Source organism: Mirounga angustirostris, unplaced genomic scaffold (genome assembly GCF_029215605.1).
Source record: "Mirounga angustirostris isolate CCGP_5_RB_7025 unplaced genomic scaffold, mMirAng1.0.hap1 SCAF_9, whole genome shotgun sequence".
In the NCBI taxonomy this organism is placed as follows: Eukaryota; Metazoa; Chordata; class Mammalia; order Carnivora; family Phocidae; genus Mirounga; species Mirounga angustirostris.
Genome location: NW_026991717.1, coordinates 72,515,924 through 72,541,097, shown reverse-complemented (window position 1 = coordinate 72,541,097; position 25,174 = coordinate 72,515,924). Strand labels below are relative to the sequence as shown.

The window sequence follows — 25,174 nt, the reverse complement described above, 5'->3', positions numbered from 1 at the left end:
ATCTACCCAGGTACAGGTATGACCCAAGCTGACATGTGGCCTGGAAATGGGGTTCACAGAGCAGAGAGCCTGCAGCTTCCGCATGGGACCAACATTACCACAGTAGTTGTCTGTGCCAGGATTTATCTCAGCATTCGTACCATTTCCCTCTCTCTGCTGTATCATGGTAGGAAAGGGGTGACCGTGGGGGTACTAGGTCAACCCTCAGCCCTCCTTTTCATCAGAGGGGCTGTTACTTTGCTTGCCCTGGACACAGAACCCCATTACTCACGTACTTGGCTTCACGGAAAGCACGGTTCCAGTCCCAAAGATGAGCTTGTTTGTAGCACCCCCATAGTTCACACAGCCTTTAAGAGCCTTACAAGAACCCGCAGGAAGGGGCATGGTGGGATGGGCTTAGTCTCTCAGGCTCAGCACACCTCAGACCCACCACAGCAAAGGCTGACTTGCCAGCCATCCCTTGGGCCTCCATATTCCCTTGACCTGCCCTGATACTGCCTTTTAAGTTATAACCTTGTGGGACTTGCACTAAGGCTGGACCCCGAGGTGATGCACCAGCAAGTGACTGGAAGCTTTGTGGGCATCTGCTTCCCACACGAAACAGCGGCCAGAGGCCAGGACTGGGGATGGCCGCAGGGACACTACTTTTCACCCACTGGTCTTTGACTGTGGACCATTCTCTTTTCTCTGAATTTACTCTTCCAGCGGAATCAGGCTGGTTCTATCCTTGGGAAAGCATTCTAACCGTATCAGATACTCCCTAACAACCCAGCTCTGCTCTCTTGGAGGGCTAGTTAAATATTATTCATTCTGGAAGCAATTAGACCAAACAAGAGAGCTGGTGGCTGACATTGCTTCTCACTGGGAGTGAAAACCCCATTTGGGTTGAGTGCATTGTCTCCAGCAAGCCGGATTGTTCTTAAAAATATAATTTGCATGCTATGCTTCGTGTATTATTCAACTCCTGTCTCCTCTCCCTTACAGGCGCATCTCTGAGACTTACCTGGCTTTATAATTAGCTTGGTCCCAGAGCCCCAGATCAACTGATAGTTGCTATCCACACAGACACAAAAACCTTAACAAAAACCTTCACTGTCCTTCCGGGGAGCCTATTAGAGATAAATCCCAGATAAAAAGTCCAGAGCAAAGCACATAAAACAATGCAGGAATATTGACTACTGAAGATTATTTGCTCATTCAATTATATTTGATTCCCTTGCCCATTACAGATTCCACACACAGATGATGAAATTGAATGACTAAACATCCAAAGTCAATCTAGGTCTCTCTGCATATAAGAGGAGCATAATTCATAGTTTTCAGGTTGGTGAAGTTGAACTCGCTTCACCTTCCCTGATGTTTTAAATAAAAACGCTAAAGAGAGAAACAGATCATTTGTTTGGAGTCGTGATGCATCTGATTCTCTAGTGTCTTGTTTTCACTGCTGGTAAGATTCTAGTCAGAACCACGGTATTCACATATAGATTAGGCTGATTTGGTTTACAGAGAGTTCTACCTGTGAGACAAGGAGTCCTGAGACCAGGGGCCCAGGCAGGCAGAGGCGTGGACGGCCCTCCCGAGCGCCCTGTCCAGTGTGGCCTGCAGTGCCGTGAGGATGTACCAAAGCCAGCTGGCTGTTGACAGAAAAACACCTTTTCAAAATCGCTGCTTGGTTTCCGGCACTTACTTGGAAACACTTGTAATCTGGTTCCAGCCCCAAAGAAGAGTCTGTCGTTGTTGGTAGACACTGTGATACCGAGGTCTACAAAAACCCCCCTGGGGCCCAGTAAGCACCGAATAACCAGCTCCAAATAACGACCAACTGCAAACACGTGGAGGTACATTTAAGACACCAATGTGGTGACACTGTCCACTTTCGTTTGGGTTCAATTTCATCCCCGGCACGTTCCTATGGCCTGTGCTTATTGCTTCCAATTCACAAAGATGGCAGCTCAAAATAATTCACCCTAAGAAAACAGGGCATCTCAAGCTCTAATCTCAGTTCTGATTTTTTTTTGGTTTGATTTAAATTATTTAACTTGTCTGTGCTTCGGCTTTTGTGTCTGTGAAACATGTCTGATGACGTGTGACCCTGCGTATCTTATTAGAGAGCACTGGGGAGATAGAAGGGTGGGTGGGAGTGCAGTGGGTCACACCAGAGAAACGCATTTTGAATAATCTGGGGGAAGTGAGCTTGTTCAAGCCAAGATATTTACGAACACGAACAAGAGGGACTATGTTAGCTGAAGTTTATTGTCAAAATCAGTAACAAAAAGATTTCTCAGTGAAAACTGAAGGAGAATCTGTCTCGTGTGTTCTTCCACAAGGAACTTAGCAAACACGACCACCTAATCCGCCAGAAGGGAGAGGCTTGGAAAAGGTCAACTGAATGCTGAGGCCTCACCGCCCGGGGAGGGGGTGGGGGGATAGGAAAGAAATGCCAGTCCCTCCCCCACGGCAGTGAACGCACATCAATTAGCTTCCCAGGACACGCTAATTTCCCTTTGCTGTCGGCGGCCGCATTAAATGAAATCGGCCAAAGTTATTTTTTAAAACTGAATTTGACCGTCTTAATGGTCAATGGCGGTGTAGCTAGATCCAGAAACTACGCTCAGTAACTCCCTGAGAAATGGGGGAATGAAACAGAACTCCTCGATGGGATTCGCAGACATCCTAGTGCACAGAGAGGAAAAAGACACTTACGTGGTGTGACAGTCACTTGAGTGCCGGACCCAAAATGCAGCACATTCCCCAAGCCTGTCCACAGTGGCTGACTTGACTACAAAAAGCCTGCCACCTCTTCAGAGACACGGGTCTCGGAGCCCAAGGTGGAAGCTACCGCTTCCAGATAGGAGAGGATTCAGACCCAGGTCTCCTGAAAACCATGCTGTTCCTTCCTCCACGCAGACCTTCCTCCAGAGGCTCTTCCTCATCGGGGGCCCCCAGCTCCCACCTTCGTGTGGCCCAGGGCGGCCGCCTCCACCTCCGCGGGGACTCTGCTGGGGCCCGCCCTCAGGGAGGATGCCCTCAGGTGCCTGAGTCACATCTGAGGATCACTCGAGGCGCTGAGAAACTCCTCAAAATACAAGGGACAGGCTCAAGAGGCAGGCGGCGGCAGCGTGTGGTGGGGTTGGTGCCGGGGTGGGCATGGCGGCCAGGAATCCAAGGAGAGGGAAAGGAGTTAGAGGTGGAAGGAACAGACCTGGAGTGATAGGGTCTGAAGAGACAAGTAGGAAGGGGTAGATACCCACCAACAGCTGATGTCAAAATCTGTCATGCTCTGCTTTGTGGGAACACGCGAGTTCTAGGGGAAAGAAACGTTCCTGGCTCTGTCGGTTGCCCTGACCTATTTAGTAGTGTTCTTACCTCCTGTGACATCTCTCACGTACAGCTGAGAAGGCCCGCACTACAAACAAGATCAGCCCCTTTCTTAGTCCTGTACCACAGAGCAATCTGACCAAATGTTCTACACCAGGGGGCAGGAAGAGCAGCCACAAAAAGATACTTGGAATCTGCTTCTTGGAATGCCTGGGTGGCTCAGTCGGTTAAGCATCTGCCTTCGGCGCAGGTCATGATCCCAGGGCCCTGGGATCGAGGCCCGCATCGGGCTCCCTGCTGAGCAGGGAGCCTGCTTCTCCCCCTGCTTGTGTTCTCTCTCTCTCTGACAAATAAATGAATAAAATCTTTAAAGAAAAAAAAGAATCTGCTTCTCTCTAATTAGGCTGTCAATCTGTTTAGCTAATAAGTCCTATGAAGTGTCTTAGTCTCTTCCAAGGAAAGGAGTCATACAAATGCAAAAGAGCAGTGGCAATAAGTCAAATGGCTTGCTGGGTATCTCTTCTTTGCGTGAATAGAAGGAAACTTTCTGTGTGGAGAGGAGACAGACTGGGGGGGAAGAACACAACAGCATTTGTTTTTATTAGGCTGAGTCTATACAGCACAAAGTAAAACAGATCTGGCAATTATTCAGGTAATGTGACAGTCAATTCAGGCAATTTTGAGCACAAAGAAGGTTTCTCAAGGAAGTGCCTAAATCTCTGGATCAGCTACTGACATTAATCAAATTAACTGGACAATTGTGCTGTTTAGACGCAAACTAATAAATGGGCCTTGGAAATGGTTCTTCTGAAAGGGTTGCATTTTATAAACTGAACCTTAAAACTGGTCCGGTGTTTATACCTCGCCATCGTTTTGGCACCACAATTGACATTTCCCATTTTTTTTCTTACAAAACATGCCTTACAGTGAGAGCCAGGAAAGTAAGGGTGACCTTCTCCCTGGAGAGTCTTATCAGGTTAACACACGGAAGCTCATTTAGAAATTCATTAGGTGTCTGGGATGTGAGAGCTGGTCATTCTAGATTAAGGGCTTTCTCTCAAGTGGTAAAGGACTTACGGGGAATGACGGTGAGTCTTGTTCCGGTCCCAAAGACAAGCCTGTTTATCCCAGAAATTGGCACAGTGTTTCTGCCCAGTACAAAAACACTGTACTCTGCTAAATTTCCTTCCTCTTCTTCCTCTATAAAGCTCACCAGGGGTATGCTATACACATTGTGACTTCTCCTTGGTGAAGTCTTTTTAAAACTTTTAAAAACCATCCTAATGGAAAATGCAGTCTTCCGTGTTTCTTGACCAAAAAAATCCAAGTCACCAATGGTTTCTCTTCTGTCCTCCCCCATTTTTTTTTAGATTTTTTTCAAACAAAAGCTTGCCATTTCTATGCTTGAAAGACAGTTTTCTCCCTGAACGAGTTCTTAGGGAATTCTACTGGCCACAGGGGTGGTTTCTTCTCTAGTAAACTATTAGGAAAATCACTTTTAGTTTTTGAATCTCTCACATTGGATGTTTTTATTTCTCCAAGGTCAGCCAGACTTATATTCTCTCAGTCTTAGCCTAGAATTTCCAGACCCAGTTCACCTCCAGTGTTGCCTTCTTTTCTGCCTCTAGCTGAAACCGAATGGGTTAGGGACGACCCTATTAGCCAGGCTTTACACACATCCTACCAAGTCGTACAAAAGGAAAATAGAAGTGAACAGTAAGAGTCCTCGGTTAGAAGTTGAGAAAGCAGAGAATATTTGCCAAAACAAGAATGTAGTGGGCAATTGTGCCTCAATAGGGAACATTCAGACCCACCTGGTTTTACTCGTAGAGTTGTTCCCTGCCCAAAGATGAGTTTTCCTGTGTTGCCAGAGCCACACTCTAGTGCTGCCCTTTACAAAAACTTTCAAAGGATATAATTTTTCCCTTTTCCTTCCCCCCAGCAACCTGGTAATAATAACTGATATTTGTAACACTTACTATGTACCAGCCACTAGGCAAAGCCCTTTATAGGTGTTAACTCTTTTAATCTCATAACAATTTAGCGAGTTAAGTAGTATTATTATCCCCATTTTACAGATGAGAAAAACGAGGCATAAAGAGATTAGGTAACCTGCCCCAGGTCACACATCCAGTAAACAGCACAGTTTGGTTTGCCCAGGCAGTTAGATTCTAAAATTCATGTTCTTAAGCTCTATGCCATTAGCCATTTTTTCTATTTGGGGTTCTCCTTTGAAGTGTGTATGCCAGTAACATTGACAAAACAGTTAGCTCGCTGACCCTAATAAATGTACCCCGAGTGGGTTCTCCTGAAAGGCTTACATTTCATAAACTGAACATTAAAACTGATTCAGTATTTACACCCAGTCTCTTCATTTTGGCACCGCAATTGACATTTCCCATTTTTTCTTGCAACGCAGGTCTTACATTTAGAGCTGCAAAGGTAAGGTGACCTTCTCCCTGGAGAGTCTTATCAGGTTAACACACAGAAGCTCATTTAGAAATTCATTAACACCTGTATCAAAGATGCCTTTCCCGAAGCCCCTTGGCTCCACTGTAAACTCCTCTTCTCCCTGAGCTTTGCCAAGCCTAGAACCGCCCTGGGAGCTAGCCCCAGCCAAAGCCACAGCAAGCGCTGCTGGGAACATAGCCTAGCTGTGTGAAGCACAATTCCAAACAGGGTAGGTAGTCTCTAAGATGCTCCTGAAGATTCTCGGAGAGAAGAACTTCTCGGGGGAGGCCAGAATTAGGATGAAACCAACTCCCGTCCTGTTACTTCTAGCAAATCCACTACAAGCCTATAAGCCAAAGAGGACTGAGAGATGCAGTCATTCTACGGCAAGTCTGAGTCATTCTGGATTGCCCCTGGTGGGGAGGTGCTCTCCAGGGTGGCCACAGGGATGGCCTTGAGTCCTGGGAGTTCCCAGCAGCGCTTGACTTATCTTTGGCTGGGGGGCCAGGGGGCAGGGCGGGGGAGACAGTATTTACAATGGCCCATGTGAGGTTGGCACCGTGTGGACAGAGGAGGCCAGGACATACGATGCATATTCCCACCTTCTCCAACTTTCAATGCTCCCTAGTGACCCTTTTTTGGGAATGGGCCCTCCTGTTTGCTCTATGAGGAAACAATCAAATACTCTAACTGCCTTCCTACCATGCATTTCTGGCTCCCTCTATCTAGTTATTTTGATTGAAGGGTAAGCAAGGGCTCAGCTTGGGTGGACAGGAGAAAAACACTACCCGCGAGTGCACATTTTAAACATTAGGGCAAAACAGGGAGACAGTTTCTGAGATATTTCAAACTGCATAGACAGGTTTGAGAGAGTTAATTTGAAGACTCACTTGGATTTACTGCCAGACTCGTTCCCAATCCCCAAATCAGCTTACGGTTGTTGCCAATATTACATAGTCATAGGAAGCTTTGCAGAAACCGACCAGGCCAATGTGTATCAGGAAATCCCTTTCAATCCCCAAATCCAGCTAGCGTGTTCCTCCAGCTGGGACCCTGGCCAAAGAGGCAGTGGAGGAGACTGTTTATTATTGTGGTCAATTCATAGCATGGTTGGGGTGGAAAGGCTCTTCTCAGATGAAATAGTTCATCCCTCCACCTTCAGCCCGAGCTGCCCCCTGACCAGCAAGGAGTCGTGCAATCCTGGCAAAGCCACTGGAGAAGGATTCTCCCACTCCGGTGCTCACCCATCCCTGCATTCAATACAGTCAGAACTTTCTGACCCAATGGTTAAGACAGAAAGGCAAGGAATCTGCTATTCTCCAGCCCGTTTATTGCTGTGCCAGGCGACCACACACGTGCCCATGTTCACATGTGCGTACGGCATGTGTATACCCTGGATCATCATTAGGATTCAGACTCAGAATTAACATAAAAAATAAAATTGGGTGGAGAAAACAGCCCCCAAATGAAGCTCAGTGCTACAGCTTCCTTTAGAAATTAGAGCATTCATTACGGATTCAGCAGAGATACTCACGGGGTTTGACCATTAACCTTGTTCCCCCTCCAAATGTGAGCTTGTTGCCTGCATTATTATTCACACAGTGATCTTCAGCTCAGCAAAAACCTCCTAGAAACTGTACTAAGTTTTCCCTAAAGATCTTCTGGAAGGAGCGATACCATGAGCACAGAGAATATTAAGTAATTGTCACAGTAATAACCTGGCACAGACTCCTAGCATCAGCTTGCATTTCAGGACTGTTTCCACATTGGATAAATGAAGGGTATTCTTCCTAAATATTCTAAAGAGGGAGTTTTCCTGCCCAAGCCCAGAATGCTGGCTGCCAGAATCCTAGCAGATCCTCTGGTGTTTTAGATAATAATTCTCCAGGGATTCTGAAGATCGTATTCCTCATTTGGACAAAGTAGGAATGGTTCATGTCCATGGCGCCAAGACCAAGCAGTCAAAGACACTGTCATCACCGTGGGAGAGACAGGGCCGCTGCCAGAGCCCACCTGGCAGGAGGGGTCAGCATGTTGGTCCACCCCTCAGGGTGCTGGAGCCAGGCACCTCTGACTGAAGTCCAGCTTGTGGAACATCAAAGGAGATTCCCACCTCCATTCCAAAGAGCTAGAGACAGTCACAGGCACTGGCCAGCCCTGAATTCACCGACTCCAACTCCAGACCTTTTCACTCCCTGCTTAGATGGTCACTAGGAAAGGGACATTTTTCCTTTTGTCTTGGGGTAGACTTTTCCATTCTTTCTGTCCCTTTCCCCAGGTAACACATCTCCAGCACTAACCTGAAATCCTTCTCTTACGGGTAGCTTCTCATATTCTGTCTAGATCATCCTTTGGGGTCTCTCTTAATTTTGAGGGTAACTTGAAGGAGAATCTGAGAAGGGAGCTCCATGGGCACCACTGCTGAGGGTACAGCATGGTGTCCTCTCTTTCCTCCCCTTGGGCTGCCTGGAGGACCAGGGGCTTACCAAGCAACAATCAGGAATGGGCCATTCCTGAGGGAAAGCAAGAAATACAGAGGTAATATGGCAGTCCATAAATTTCCTACTTGGATTTAGTCAGTGTCGTTCCTCCTCCAGAGAATAGATTCCCGTGGACGGATCCCTCCCTCCCACATCCATTACAAAAGGATCTCCTTTCTTCCTACTTTGTTATTTGCTTGCTGGATCTCTTACCCAAGTCTGTTTAATTTTAAGAAAGGGATATAGTTTCTCAAACTGTCCCTATGAAATTAAGTCTGGTGTCACCTATCCTGGGTGTCCTGGCTAAGACATTGTGAAACTCAATTTGTTTCGTGTGTGCAAGTCTGTTTATCGTGGTGGGTCCATGATGACTGGTTTATGGACACGAAGCATATAGGTGTGGGCTCGTGTAAACATTCAGGGGAAGTAGGTGTCCCGTTTGTCTAGAGCAGAGCATTTATGGAAGGGAACAGCTGGGAATAAATTTAGAGAGTGGAAATGGCCCAGGTTTTAGAGAGTCTTAAGTGACAGGCTAAGAAGTGGACATAATGGCTTCTCACAATATGAATGCCCACATGAAATGTTAAGTTGGACAAGGGGAGGGGCCAAAAGAAGGGTAGGAAAAGCAAGTGAAAAGTGTGGAATGAGATTATACGCAAACAGTGAATCATGGAACAGTACATCAAAAACTAATGATGGGGCGCCTGGGTGGCTCAGTTGGTTAAGCGACTGCCTTCGGCTCAGGTCATGATCCTGGAGTCCCGGGATCGAGTCCCACATCGGGCTCCCTGCTCAGCAGGGGGTCTGCTTCTCCCTCTGCCCTCTTCCCTCTCGTGCTCTCTGTCTCTCATTCTCTCTCTCTCAAATAAATAAATAAAATCTTAAAAAAAAAAAAAAACTAATGATGTAATGTATGGTGATTAACATAACATAATAATAAAAAAAATTAAAAAAAGAGAAGAGAATGAGGAACAAAGAATTCCTACTGTGTTTAGAGGGGTCTCTCAGGCTCTTTACTTAACAAACATTTTCCTAATGATTAATACAATTCTAATGAAAATGGTGGTAAGTCCATCATAGTGAGCCTCGGAACTCTCCTTTACCCCTCCTGTCTGGGGTAGAGAGACCCAGAATTTCCACTTCGGGTAGCAGTAATGCTTGCTTCTATAGTTTATAATGACTATTTCCCTTATTTTACATTTTCTTGACCCTCCAATACCAACAACTTTAAAAATAAAGTCTTGTCTGTAATACTCACTTGGTAAAACCTTCAGCCTAGTGCCTTCTCCAAAGATGTATTTGTAGCCTCCTGAGGTAATCACAGTGTTATGTGCTTCTACATAAACCAACATAAGGTTACCATTTCTTGGAATAGCTTTGCTGTCAGTTAGTAGGACATCATATGCACGTCTCCATTGGAAGGTACTGTCCTCATTTTTTTCTAAAAGGAATTTACTTGGGATAATATCCCCGTTTATACACAAAGTCTTCACTGCTTTGATGAGGTCTGAGTTTGCAAAGCTTCCTCAATTTCATGTTATGTTTATCTTAAGTGTATTTATTAAGAGGCTGTTTTAACAAACATGTCAGGATTTAAACATCTAAATGATTGTTGACCCCTTTGAAGTAGTCCCTTTAAGACTCTTCAATGAGTATCAGTTTAAGAGCCACACATACCCACCAATGACATGATTTTATATTCATACCTCACTTTGGAACCAAAATAGTACCAGTAACGAGTGTGAGTCCCTCCTTTCTTTATAAATCATAGCTCTGAAAGGCTTTTGATTATTCACAGAAATGAAATCCACCTTCAAAAGATAAAGCCATCTGGATGCTACAAAAAGAATGTGCCTTAAAACAAAAACAAAAACAAAAACAAAAGGATGTGCCTTGACCTTTAAGGGCAGAATCAAAAGCGGAAGGGAGCCACTAACCTGCGTGCCACTTTCAGCTGAGTGGCTTGCGTGGGCCACTCATTGAAATGTATCAACTCCCTTTGTTAACAAATCAGCCCCCTCACCTAGGTGTCACACCTGGTTCAGGCACAGAGGGTTGTTGACGAGAAATATTACGAATGTAAAGTGGCAGGTGTTGCTGCAAATAATTCTAACAGGAAAGAGAAAAATAACAACAACAAAAAACAAAACCACACAACACTGAACTCTGCAAATGTGGGGACCGCCCATACCTCTTCGATACTGCTTTCTATAATCCATCTTTATTATTCCCTCCATGACGGCTTCACAACTTGCTTTATCACAGAGAATCCCGAGGAGATGGGGAGCTTTCTAAGGTCCTGGGATTCTCTGCTCCTCCCATGGGGTCAACTCAGCTAGCCTTTGTCCTCGGGGTGAACAGGGGCTGTCCTGTCTCCAGAGGTTTTCTTCTGCTATTCTCCCAGAAAAGGAAAGCCACGAGAAGCTTGTAATCCTGCTGCCCAGCCGTCACCCAGTCCACTTGCCAGATTTTTTAGTTCTACCCGGGGACATGGGCATAAACTCAACTGGGTCCCCAGCACTTATCTGTTAAGGACACGCTGCCTTGGCTCCACACTCCCGATTGGGTCACCTCCCTTTCCATTGGTTTGTTTCTGTCTCTATAACAAAGCTTTTCTTCCTCTTATCTCTGCCTCTTTCCCAAAGCCTCAACGTGCTATGTGGACCTTCGAGAAACACCGCTTGCGGTATTAACACAATTTATCAAACTGCCCATAGACCCGATAACCAAATCCAGCCTCTGGGGAAACGTGTCTTCATATCTGGCTCACACATCCGACACAGTTAACAACCACACGCTAAACGAAGCAATTAAATTCAGCTGTGTTTCAACAGGTCCCACTGGGTATCTTTCCAGAAGGGATAATTAGTTAACCACAAGAACTCACCGGGTGTGACCAGCAGTGAGGTGCCTTTGCCAAAGTAGAGGTTATACCCGCTGCTGAGATCCACAATGCGTTTTCCCTAGACAAAAAGCCCCTTGCAGTAACCACTCTGCTGTCCCCCTCACGTGGCTCTCCATTGACTCTCATGTCTGAAAACCAACCACACAGCAGTCACACAGACCGTGGCTCATCCACGAGACAGTTGCAGAGAAGGTCACCCCACTCACCACAGTGAGGAGGGCGATCACTCCCGAGAACTGCCCTCCCGGGGCCGAGAACCTTGTTTCATGTCATGAAGCCCAGAGTTTTCCAGCAGAGGGAAGTGCCCATCTGGACTGAGGACAGCAGGCGCTCGGACCAGGAGCTGCTCTGAGGGCTCATGGGGGAAGGGTGGAAAGACACCACAGGGAAAGGGGTTGGTGAATTTCGCCTCCTTCACTCTGGGTTGTACTGGAGTTGCACTCACTGATTTAGTTTCTGAGACACCCCCCACCCCCCGCAACGACACTTACTTGGTTTAACAGAGAGTTGAGTGCCTTTTCCAAAGATGAGCCTTCCTTGGCTGCCCCATAATTGACAGAGTCATATGGGGCCTTACAATAACCAGTGGGAGGGAAGGACTGAGGAGGACTCTGAGCAAGGGAGGCCACTTTCCCCTTTGGTGGGAGCAGCCTCACCACCCCACAGCCTCAGCTCCCAGCTCCTTGGCAGGGTTAGGACATTCCTCTAAAAGTAACAGCCAACTGTGCAGAGAGATCTGAGCTGGATCTTAAAGCACCCGTTTTGTTCCCAGAACACTGGGTTTTGGTATCCTGCTCATGCCTGAGGCACACAGAACAATCGCAAGGTCAGGCAGACACATGCCACCTACCATAGGTGGCCAACACTGGGGGCAGAGAGTGGTTATTTTAGGGACCAGGAGCACCATTCCACTCTCAGAGCCATAGTTCTTATAAAGAATATTAATGAAAACAACAACGGAACCAACAAAACCCAAAAGGTACATTAAGAGAGCTGTTTGCACTCCTTTTGGATTGGAGGGGTTCTTATTGAGGAAAACCCGATTTCTGAGTTGTTAGGTCTTTTTCTTTGTCTTATCACAGAATATGGGTGTTGCCTATTATCCTTAGCATTTCTATATATCGAGAGACAATGAACAAGCCCGTGAAAACTTCTATTTCTTCATGACCTGTCCTTAGGATTGCCTGAATTCACTAACTGTCAGACTTCCCATCAGCTCAGGCCCAAAGAAACGAGATGCCTCGATCCAGGTGGGCACTGTCAGTGTCTTAATCCCACTAAAACTGCACTGAAGAAGACCACCACTCACCCCAGCTTTTGAGATTGACCCGCTCCCCTCACTCACTTGGCTTTACTGTCAGTCTGGTCCCTGCTCCAAAGCGAAGGTCATTGTTATTGCCACAGCGATACACCCTTTAACAAAAACCTCCTGGGGCAGCCTGGCAGCCAGGCTCCCAGCGTCGTAGGCACAACGGGGAGAGGCACTGACCAATACCACACAACATGACAGTCCTATTCTCCTTTTCCGAGAGGAACCCGGCCACTTTGTCATGCTTCGAGGCTGTAAAAGTGGGCCCATCTCAGCTCACTGAGCACAGCTAATCTGGACCCTAAATTGGCACTCTGAGACATCTAATCAGCTTTCAAACAAGTTTCTGAGCTGTGTATAAACCCATGCCACAAACAGACCATGCCCAAACACACTGTTTGTCTTCAGGGACCGCTATGTATGAGGTACTGCCTGGTGGCACGCTCCAGAACTTCTATAATTTGCATCTTAATTATGGGTTCAAAATACTCAAACTACTCATCTATATAATTTCATGTTAATTATCATGTAGTCATCTCGTAATTGGCAAATAATGAAACACAGCAGAGCTTGGAGGGAGAGGGTTGGCATTTGACTACGTGTTCAGAGGGTCAAGGTTTTGCTTTTACTGCACCGAGGGTCCAACCAAATGACTCCTCTCAGAAGTGGAGTGTGTAGGACGTTCAGCAAGTTTCCTTAGAGTCTCTCCAAAACAGTCATTAGAAGGTCATCTAGCCCACTTCCTCTCATTTACAATGTATCACCCCTGAGGAGTTATCGGAACAAGCAGAACTCTCTATTCTCCATTTGAGAGCCCTTCTCATTCTGCTGCCCGGAGTGACAAAGTCCTGATGATGAATTAATTCCCAAACTCACTGTTCCAAAGGGAACACACAGAGTGTGAAGACCAAAGAAGCTTGGAGCAGGGAGAAGTCTGTTTTCACAGGTGGAAGGAAAGATTCAGTAATGGAAATAAAAAGAACACAAATTCTGATCGAATGCAGGTATCCCCAGCGAGATCAGCTCTACTGGAAGGGAGGAAGGACTACGTCCAGCCAGGACAGCCCCTCTGCAGCACCCCTTGTTTTAAAGCAACACACAGTTAGGTTACCTCATGGCTCCCATCACCTACCCGGGGTGACCTGAAGCCTCGTTCCAGTCCCAAAGATGAATTTCCTGGCACTGCCAGTGGTCACACTGCGAGATGCTCCATAACAAAAACCTGCTGCTAGAGTTTCCATCTGGTCTCCGCCCTCCACTGGCTTGCTCAGAGCTCTCTCCATGACCTCCTCCCAGATGCGCAGCCGGGTGGGCCCTCAGGGACCCGTTTCCATTTTCCAGACACTGCGGTTGTAGCCGTTATGAGGGCCGCAGAGCTCTGGTCAGACACCTGCTGGGCTAACCCTATCTGCCTGTGGCCCTCTTTGGCTTCAGCTGATCATGGGGTGCTGGCTAGTTGATTAAGGCCAAAGAGTTGTCAAGTTAAACTCTGCAGACTCTGGGAATTAAACTCTTTGTCCTTTTCCTCTCTGGGTTTTACATTAATGGATCCCTCTTGTCAGACTTGATGAGTGATTGGGCTCAGAAATCAAATGATGAATCACTGTTCTAATATAAGGTCGCGAAGTCAGGCAGAGAAGAGGGCATGAAGGCAGAGAAAGAGAAACAATCAAACCTCTACGTGCACAGACATTTCCACAATTCCTATGAAAGTCATTCTCATTGCAAAGGTGCTGCTAAGAAAGTGGCCCATAGATGTTCGGCGCGAGTCCTAAGTGGTACCCTTTGTCTGCCGGAGCCCAGAATTTCCAATGGCCTCTTAGTCAAATACAATCACAAAAGCACACAGGAGTCCCCCAGAGCACAGACTGTATCACCTCTCTCACTACACAGCTCAGACCCCCGTGTGTGTGTCGGATGGTGCCAATGATTGGTACCAGACACTCATCAGCAGGGTTTGGAAATGTCCCCGTGGGGATTCTATTTAGATCCCTACATCCTGGGCAGAAGCACTTACAGGGCTGGATGATGAGTTGGGTCCCTTTCCCAAAGGTAAGTCTGTTAGCACCTCCTCCTGTATTGGCACCCTGGGTCAACCCTTTACATAAATCTCTCTGCCAGAGACCCATGCCCCGAAGCTCTCAGAACCTCCACAGCAGCTCTGGAGCCCACGGACACCGAGGAGAGCTTGTAGTCCTGGCTGGTGCGGTTGGTCATTTCTTCCCCTCCCTCATTGCTGTCATAAAAGCTCAAAAGATACATGATCAAGGGAAGGGGCCCACGGATGAGGACTGGGAGTGCCATCCCCCAGCTACCAATTATATTATGTGAATGGTCGTGGCCACAAAACTCTCCTCTGTCACGTAGGAGAAGGTGTCCACGATGGAGACCCTTCCTCACAGATATTTAAAGGGGCATGAAAAGACGTCATGGTTTGTCTATCTGGACTCTAAACCAGGACAACTCAAAGGTCAGGCTAGAACACATAATAGGAAAAGACATAAATACTTCACATCCCCTCAGACTTACTGGGCCTGACTGTTAAATGAGTCCCGGTCCCAAAAGTCAGCTTGTCCCTGCTGCTAGTCTTCTCACTATGGTCAGCAGCTTTACAGAAACAGGGCAGACACCTGTCATGAGGGTCGCCTGCCTGCCCACCTGCCCGGCTTTCCCCCGACACGACCCAGAAATGCCCTCCGAGCTCTCACACCGCCCTCAGTCACAGGCTTGGGAGAAGTCACTAGGCTGGACACTACACACCAAGCTTTCCATTTTGGGGTCTAGACAACAAACAGCGGGCAGTGTGGTCCACAGAGACACTGACATTAAAAAAAAATTTTTTTTTTAAATTCTATTTTAAAGCTGTGGGTCACACCAGTTAATTGGTGTGATTGACTCTCTCAGAGGCGACGCTTGGCAATTCTTAAACAAATCACACTCGGGAGGTGCTTATGGTGCACCTGAAATCTCACTGTCTTTCTCTAGAATCGAGTATTTCTAAATAAGAAAGTTGACTCAGTTTGGCATGAAATGCTGGTTGGGAATAGGGGGGGCCAGAATGTGTTTTATACTCACAAGGCTTGACTCTCAAAATAGTTCCCGAGCCAAAGATGAGCCTGTTTTGCACAGCATGAGATGCCTCTACGAAAACCACGTGGGCATGGGTGCATGTGGGGTGGGGTGGGGGCCGGTGGCTTGGCCCTGGAAACAGAGGACTGTTCCACTTTGCTTTTAGGAACTGCTGGTATTTGGCCAAGAAACCAAGGACGTTGGAATAACGGCAGAAACTTTTAAATGTGGAAAGGTCGATTGTGTATGGAATTTGGCTTGTGGTTGCTCTCTGCTTCTTGGCCTAGATAAATGTTGCAACTCTTCGCTTGAAGGAACACTCTGAAGGGTTAGTGTATCTTTTCTTCCAGGGCCTTTCTAGCCCTCTAGCCAGAATTTTCTTTCATCTCATTAATCCTAATCATACTCCCCTGTTCCAAACCATTCTACTCTGCTGTGATGTCCTCTAATTTCAAAACCCATAGCAACTACCAACCAATAATTCCTGGAAGCATGGCTTGGAAACAAACTCGTTAGAGCTGGCTTCCACATCCAGTTTTCAACTAAATGGGGCTCTGAGTTGGTTTAGAGCCACTCTGACTGTCCCCTGCTGGGTAGAGCATTCTTACACTGAGTTGTTCTCCGTGGTGCAGGGGAGGGTGGTGTTTTCCCCCTGGTGTGTTATGTTTTTGACCCAGGACGATACCCTGAAGGCTACTGTGGCTGGGAGCCGACTGACCATCACTGGGTCCCCAGATCCCACTGCTCAGGTCTCGCTTTGTAACTCCGGGACACTCTCTGAGCTCCCTGTCCCTGGATACAGAATGAGGAGAATACCACTTTCCTATCTTATCTGGACAGGGGAGAAGAAAAATCTTGGATGTCTAAAGGTGCTCTATCCGACCTAGCTGGGAGGCGCTTTATCATGTAACTTGCACTGGAAGGGTCTGAAATAGCCAAATCCTCAATACTTGTGCCCATAAGCTCTGATGTAGTAAAAAGAAAAAAAAAAAAAAAAAAAAAAGAGGAGATTCCTCTAGGTAACTGAGTAGTTAAGACAGTTGGAAAACGCAGACTTGGAAAGGTTCTGTACCTTCAGTTTTTGCTTTATGCAGTATGCTTTTCTTTCCTTTTTGTGAAGTTGTCTTTGGTTACAAAGTGAACATATTCGAATTTTGCACAGCTTTTAATTTCAGGTGCAAGAAATGTATGTGCCCTGTGGTTTTCCCATTACTCTGTGTATGTATATCCACTATCCCTCTCTCTCTTTCTCTCTCATCTATCAAGACATAGTTGTTTTTAACAGTTAATTCTGTGCCTTGCCCAAACTGTAATTTACTAAATGCAGGTGTACTGCCATACTGATAAACTACTAGAAAACAAAACAAACAACCCCAAACCCTTGAGTTTTCCAAGTTTAAACTTTCCCCTTGGAATCAGTGCTTACTTAGTCTTGCCATTGAGTAAGCCTGCCCCACCTAGAACATCAGCTCTTAGCACATTTCCAAATACCTTTGCCATCTGCAAAAGAGAGCCACACACTGGACTAATTTTGTAAAATTACACTGCCTGGCATTCTGTCTGCCAGTCTCGCTGGCTCTCCTGGTTGCTTGTCTCTTTGACAGCCTATGTTTCTACCATTTCTTCCAAACATGATGCAGTACTCAAAGTGAAAATTATCATGCCAGATAAAAGGGAAGATGAAGTCATTCTGTCTGAATTCTCTTCACGTGTCACATTAGCACATGACGGTAGCAGCGAAAACAGAATTGTGAATCATAGTTTCTAGTATGGAATTAAAGATTCAAGACTGAAGTTCCCCCAGAAAGCTCAGATATGTCGTTGACACCTATCTCTATCAGTTATGAGAAAGAACAGATAGAAATTCTCATGCCTTAGCCTGCATGGTCTAGTATGACCCCCCCACCCACCCCCAGAATCTTACACAGGCGACCTGGAAATTAAAGAATAACTGATTTCCTGACCAAGGACGACGTACTTACTGGGCATAATAGTGATTCTAGTTCCTGTCCCGAAGATTAAGTTGTTGCTTCCATAGTTAGACACACAGCGTTCTAAGTCATTACAAAAACCATTGCCCCCAACTCTTTACACTGTACTGTAACCCTCCACCCATTTCTTGTGCACCCCCTCCTTGCAATGCTTCTACAGCTCAAAGCCACCAGGGACTCTTTCGTACCATTTCCTGCTGGAGCAACTGAGAGAAACTGAGATAAAGAGCTGTAATTAGGAGAGGCTTGACATGTGAAATCTGGCTTGATTTTTCTGCCAAATTTTCCTTTGGAAGGAACAGAAATCCTCTTTCTCTCTATGGGTGCTGTCAGTGATCCCTTGGGTCCAAAGCCAGCAACTGAGTCTGGCCACCCCTGCTGTCTTGTTCATCCTTTTACACCACCCCATATTTCAGTTTTCTCCCAAATCGTCTCATTTTCCTTCTCTAGCCTTCTGACCCATTTCCTCTCAGTTGACAGCTGTCCCCCCATTTGCTGCTCCTGTGGCCTGTGCCACGAAGGGCCAAACATCTCTGGTCAGTGCAGAAGTGAGGGGTGAGTGAGGGGACAGCTCCCTCCCCCCGCCCCCCAGGGATTTCAGGCTGGGGAAATAAAGACCCCTCAAGCCATAAATCATTCTTGGGGTGGAGGGGAGGGGCTCTTTGCTATGTTCTAGAGAAAGTTATCCCCAGAAGCAGAGAAAGAGAGATTCTTTTGACATTCTTGCTGGAGTTTCAAGGCCTTGCTCAACACAATGGTGATGGAAAATTTTCTTTGACTTACTTGGAATGACAGTCAAACTTGTCCCTCTCCCAAAATAGAACTTCTGGTTACCCGTGTTCCACTGTGATAGGAAGCTCAACAAAAACCAGGCAGATGAGAGAGCCAGCACTCCCACCGGGGGCGCTCACACCGGGGAGGCCCGCCCCCGCCCCCCGCTCCCCCAACCAGGCTGGCCGGCCCGGGAGCAGGCAGGCGGCAGGCAGGCGGGCGTCGGGCAGGCAGACCATCTCCCTCCCTGGGCAGGCGCGGGGAGCAAAGCGTTCCTGGAAAAGGAGCTTCAGGGCTTAGAACAGCTGTGACCATGTACCGCTGGAGGGACTGAGCCCTCCTGAGAGGGGATTAGAGAAAAGGCTAATGTGAATCTTGTGCTGCTTGCTGCCTAATTAAAGGCGTAGGCCCATTTGTTTTATGTCTGGGCATTTAAAAAATTCTTTTTCTTTTAAGATTTAATTTCTCTCCCGATGATCATATGATTTTGAAGTGCATTTTAATTAGGTCTCTTTATTACATCTTTTGAGTCTGGGAAGGATTTTATTTCTTGGTGAGATATCTGGAACAATCCATTGTCTCCAGATTAGCTCAGCCTGCGGCTCTGATCACCTTGCTCCCTTCCAACCCTGCCTGTTTCCCTGAACACCCCTGTTATGCACTGTCCATTGTCCATCCCTCCACCCCACCTTGTCCCCCATGAGCAGTGAGGTTGTATGGGGAGGACACAGCTTGGTGACTTGTTTTTCAAATTGCCATTTGCAAGTCCCGAGCTCTGTATTGCTGACTTTTAAGGACTAAAGCTACATCTGCCACTCTTTGACCTTTTTTTGTCTGCCTAGAGTTAATATACATCAATTGTCTCCATGTGGTCCTCAACCACCATGCCACCTGCACAGCCCTTTGAGGCATGTGATGATTAGCCCCACCAAACTCCACAGGCAAAGTTGCAGGGAGACTTACTTGGAATGACTGATAAGCTTGTCCCCTGCCCAAATGTCAGCTTGTTGGAAGAGCTTGTCACACAGCCACCCAACCCTTTGCAATAACTGGCAGGTGACTCTAACAGATCTCTGACCCCAATCTCGCTATGCCACTTCAAAAGGCATCTTGGGTGCCTATGGGATCTGTGAATGTGGGGCCGCAATTAGGCCATATTCTATAGGGAATGATAGGAAACTTGCTACAAATGTGTGCTTCTCCACCTCGGATTCCAATGTCTGACATGCTGCAGGTCTGAAAAAGCATCGGTGAGCTCTGGTCTCCTCCTCCCTTCTCTGTCATTCCCCCATCCACAAAACATCCCAGTCTGTATCTCATTTCCATCTCCAAGCTCTAGCATGGTGACACCAGGTCCTCGGGCACCATTGATCCGCCTTCTCTGAGACAGCATATGTTCCCAGAGCGCTGTGATTAAAAGACTGGAAATGCCAGGCTCTCAGAGGCTGAGATGTGGGCTCCTTGCTCCTTATCTCTGGTCAATATGTTGTCCTCATTTGTCTGGCTAATGAAGAGCTGACCTTTCTAAGTGGATGCGTTTTGCTGAAATGATAAGGGCCCCGGGGGCTCACAACCACAGCAGAGCTCGGAAGGCAATTTGGGCCTTTCAGACCCTGTTGGCATAGTTCAGTCAAAAGGACCCCAGGCTCAAGTGTCAACCTCTCAGCTTTGGCTCCCATGTGCCTGGACTTGGAGAAACTCAACAAACCCTGGGCAACTGGTCCAACATGCTCCCTACTCATTGGAACCAGGCTTCCCTTGGAGGCATCTTGCACATTCAAGATGATCATAACAGCCCGACCTTCTGCCTTAGAGCAGCACTGGCACATCCTAGCTCCACACCCACCTGGCATGAATGGATGCTGCCACTCAGTGGAGCAGACAGCCTCGGAGATGTCAGACGACCTCCCCTACACACACAAAGCAGGGGCAGTCCGCCTCATAGACTACGCCTGCACAGAAAAACATGGCCTCCACTCTCATCCCTTTGGCATGGGGGACCCTGCCCTGGATGGAGAGCCTGAGAAAACAGAACGCCCTGAAATAGCAATGGGAGTGCTGACATCCCGCTCTTGGACCCACCTCGCCATCCTCATCGGGCCACCGTGAAAGATACATTCCTACCTGGTTACCTTTCCCCTTCCTGTCTCTCGTGGCTTTCATTTCTCATTTCTGAGCACCCACGGGGCTCCAGACTCTCCTCGCTCCATTTCTATTTGACTCCATTAGAATCCCTGCAAGGAAGACCCAAAAGGCCTACAGTGCAAAAATGCATGAGGGACACGGAGTGTGTGTCTTTCTGGCTTGCTTGGTTTCATGGTTAGTTTCATCTCTCTCCTAAGTATCGGCTTCTCAGAGCTGTCACGCTTCTCCCTGCAGCAGGGAGTTTTACAACAACTGGCAGAAGGAACTTTATGCATCTCAAAACAAAAAAAACCCAAAACCACCACCAACAAAAAAACCCAACCAGTCAGAGTTTTTCCTCTCTTCCCAGCAGGGTACGGCAGCAAATACACCAAAGCCAAATCTTTCTATCTGCTCTAATTATCAGCAAGGATACAAGTCACTATGAGGAAAAAGGTATTAAGCCTTGTATCTGAAACTCTTTGGAATTAATTGTGATCCTTTGCCTGGTGGTTTCAGCGATAGGAATGGACACAGTGGCTGTGCAATCCTTTCCATTCTGTGTTTCTCTCTCTCTCTTTTTGTAGTTTTGCATCTACAGAAGCAGTGGGAGACATTAAAAGAACATAGAGGCATTTGAAATAAGACCTCCGATTCCCATTCAGTTTTCATTTTTTTCCCTCTCTGCTTTCATTTAAAACCCATTCTAAACTGAATGCCACATACCTATTCAAACTCTGCTCTCAATTATCCCTCTCCACTGTGGAAGATGCCGGTGGGAATGGCTTCAGCTGCACTAAGAAAAATTTAAGCTTGATACAAGGAAGAACTTACTGACAGGAAATGATACTAAATGTTAGAATGGGTTTCCCTGGGGGGAGTTGACTGGAAAGGGTGATCCCTCCATGCCCCCAAAACTAGACATCAATCTCCAGAGGAGGCTCTGAAAGCAGCGAAGATTCTTTTCTACCTTTTCTGGGTCAAGGTCAACTTCACTCAACAGCAGGGATCAGATAGACCTGAGAGCTCAGGGTCCAAAAGGGAATCTGTTGATATTGAGATTAAAGAAGGGACAGAACCTTGGAGGCCGCTAGCTGACTTCAAGCAAGATCTGGTTCCCAGGCAACATAACATTTCTCTCAAACCTGATACCAGGGATGAAGTTCCAGAATTTCCAGTATGCTGTTGTGTCCTGTTACACTTACTTGGATGGACAGTCAAGATGGTCCCTTTCCCAAAGGTTAGCTTTCCCAAGCCAGTGTTACCAGTACTAACACTGCAGGGGAGGCCTTTACAAAAACCCCAGGCGGGAGATCTGAGGCTCATAGACATCTTCCCCTTTAGCTCTGGGGAGAAGAGACTCACCTCCAGGCGCCTGGATCTGTGGGGCCCTTCCTTCTCTCCGAGGACCAGAGGAACATTTCCATGTCTGGTCCTGGGACACTGACCTGCTGTATCCCCCGAGGGCCTGACTCCCTCTCTCTCTCCATTTTCTCTGGTTTCCATCCTGAGGCTTACTGATTTCTCATGTTCAGCATCTCTCTTTCTAAAGGTCTCATTTCCATTTTACAGCATCATTTTCAGGACAATTTCTCTGATCAGTTTTCAAGACATGTCCTCCCTTCCCTTCAAAGTGTCACACATTTCTGATGACAATGAATTGATTATAAGGAGACAGGAGGAGAGTGTACAGCGTTCTAGAGGCTGACTAGAATTAGATGAGATTTAGGCTCTGCCTCCGTGGAACGCTATCTCCCGAGCTCCTCTTCATGCCCCAGTGTAAGAAGTGAAAATGACGGGCACATCTGAGCCTTTTTTCACATGTGTGGCTTCTCTTGAACCCGGTGAGATGTTAGTGGTGTCTCACAGAAAGTTTACACTGAGCTTTGTTATGGTGACTGACTCTCCTGGGGGCTGTTCTGGGGTTAGCAAAGAAGACCTTTGTCCCTGGAAGACCCTCAATCCCAGTCAAACTGGGACAGCTGGTCACCCTACTGTCTTACCTTAGGTGTCCCGACTTCACACAGAGCCCAGGGGCTGCAGTAGGGCCTCTGTCAGAGGCAGGCTCTTGCGTATTGGAGTTGCTATAAATTTTATCCTTTGACCAAACACAGCTTCCACAAGCACAGGAAGACTGGGGTCCCTGTGGCAGCATCTGGCGGATGCCACAAAAGATGTAAGGAACCAAGTTGCGGCAGAGTCATTATTTGGTACGATGGTGACCAAACCCTATCCCCAAAGAAGATGGAAAACGAATGTTTTAGCTCTGTATCTGCTTTCTCCTCTTAAGCTCTTTGACTTTTGACTGAATTTGTGCGTCTGTCTAGTCATCTCTTGAGCGACTACTTATTAGCAAGGGGGCAGAGCTTTAGCTTGCTTAGCAACATGGAAAGGGGGAGAGAAAAAGCTACTCTTTAGCTAAAAAGTGTCCATCTGCTTTAAGGACAGCAGGCAGGAGTTCAAATGACCCTTGCTGTCTCTCCCCTACTTCACAGCCTCACAGAGCTCCCCGCAACCTACTTCAGCCGCCATAACGGCAGGACATAAGCCAAACAGATGCCTGCCCTCAGCTGAGTCCTTCGATGGCGCCTAAGTGTTGCTGTGGCAGTAATCTCTGCCCTGCTGGTGGAAGGAAAACAGAACTTAATCCTGCGTCTTTGGTTCCAGCTTTGTTGCGTTGTAGCCCCAGCATATAAACAGGGAGACACAAAAGATAAATCCTCCTGTCTGGTCTCCAGGCTCGACTGCCCACCCTCTGAAAAGGGACGTCCTTGAGTCTCCCGGGATGTTCCTATGAATCCCCTGGAAGCCTTAATTAGATGGGACCTCAGAGACTCCTGCAGGCATGGGATTTGACAATATCATGTATTATTCATCGTTTCTGTTGTTGCAGGCATGCGCTGGTTTTGTCCCTGCTGAGCGAGGCACTTCTGCGCCTGACAGCTTCATGGCTAACCACACTGCGTGTGCTTTAGGCAGGGCCTATCCCAGAACATTCCATGCTGTCTGCGACCAGGGCTGCATTAACTCCTTCCGTGCTGGGCACACTGGATCACTTAATGATTTACACCTCCCTGAACCAGTCTTTTCGAGAGCTTTGACCAGGCTGGGTTTGGCAACATGTCTTTCCCAGCGCTGCAGCCTCTCCTAACCCCAGAGAGCAGATCTGAATAAATGACACTCAGCAACCAGGACATTCAGCCTATGTCAAAAGGAGACTGGGGCCCTTCAACAGGTTTTCCCCATTTCCCCGTTGCCCCGATTTTAGAATGAGTCAGCCTTCCCAGCGTTAGCACCACTGTCAGCCGCCCACCAGAAACGCAGATTTTCAAGTGCCAATAGCAACCATAGTTCCTTACCTTTATATATAGCATTTGAAACGTTTCCAACTACTTACACACACATTACTACCATTATGGAATGGTGGGCGTATATTTGAAGGAGAGAATGTACTGCTCTATTCTCATGACTCAGAAGACAAATGAATTTTTCCCCTCTCCTCTGCTGAACTAAGCAAAGTGGCAGCTCCATCAGTGATTCTGGTAATGGAGGGAAAAGTGGGGTTAAATGCTCTGAGTTAACCAAATAGTTCCACCCACCGAGACCTCACTGACTGGACTGGGGATTGAGAACAGCTCCTTTATGGGAGGTAAAGAAGAGGTAAAAGAAGAAAAGAAATCTGTCTAGAATTTCCTGCATTTGTTAATGAAATCACAGGGTCCCATTATTTCAGGAGATAAATTTAAGGGTTTTAGTATCTGCGTCAGGAAGATTTATATTTGGTCTACTGAATTTGCATTGTCTCAATATGCCAATTTCCTCTCTATTTTTTTGGCAAACATTTCCTGGCTTTAGCTGAATCCCTCAGGATCCTGTATTCAATTTTTCTCCCTATACCAATAATCTCCTTTAGGATGGATGATAGGAATGCTTTTGGCTGAAGGTAATTTAGTCTTTGTACAATGGAGCGCTAATCTCTCTGATTGGAACCATATCCTCCCAACACAATGTGAGATGTAGAAGCTAATCTGGGATGTTTTTTTTTTTGGTGGGAGGGAGGTGGACAAGTAATTTAAATCCAAAGAAAGAAGTGTTTTGACCTCCCCACCACACCCCTCGCTCTACCAGTTCCTTCAAACTTACTTGGATTCACAGTTAAGAGAGTTCCTTTTCCAAAAGTGAGTTTGTAGGCGTTACTTCCTCACAGTCAGGGAAGGCTTTACAAAAACAGGAATAGGAGCAGCTCTTTGCAAGAAGAGCCCTAGGGTGCTCAATATGGTCTTGATCCCTCAACCCTGCACTAAAACTACAGGTTATTTGACAATAAGCCCAGAAGCAGGCTGCTGTAGGCAGAGCCAGCCTCCACGGGAGAGTGAGCCCCGATAAATGTATGCATTGCTTATTTTTAAATTTTTTATTGCTTTTCTTTTTCTGACAAAGCTGCCGCCTTAGTTTGGGTAATCCGTTTCCTTTCCTTCTTCCTTCATGGTCTCCCCCCTGGCTGGCACTCACATAGTTTCTACTTTATTGCACTCTGGGGCTGTTTCTCTGCTTTTTATTGAAATTGCTCACATCAACTTATTAGATTCTGGTTTACTAGAAACTAATTGCAAAAGGGAAGGAGAGTCAGGGAGTTTTTACGGGGATATGTTTGAAGGAAGAAGTCTGAGGGTTTTCTGGTCCTTCCTGGCCTGCTTCCCGGGGATGGGCGAGGCAAAACGAGTAAGATATGAGCTTCACCAGCCAGGCGCGCCAC

General features: G+C 46.9%; 1 protein-coding gene across 1 annotated transcript in view; it reads right to left on the bottom strand.

The window, feature by feature from the left end:
* Positions 1 to 25,174, bottom strand: part of LOC123861423 (T cell receptor alpha chain MC.7.G5-like) — a 251,548-nt gene that overhangs the window by 44,134 nt on the left and 182,240 nt on the right. The window contains exon 4 of the mRNA XM_064570796.1: positions 11,137 to 11,189. Within this exon, the coding sequence (XP_064426866.1) occupies positions 11,137 to 11,189 (53 nt within the window). The remainder of the gene's footprint in view (positions 1 to 11,136; positions 11,190 to 25,174) is intronic.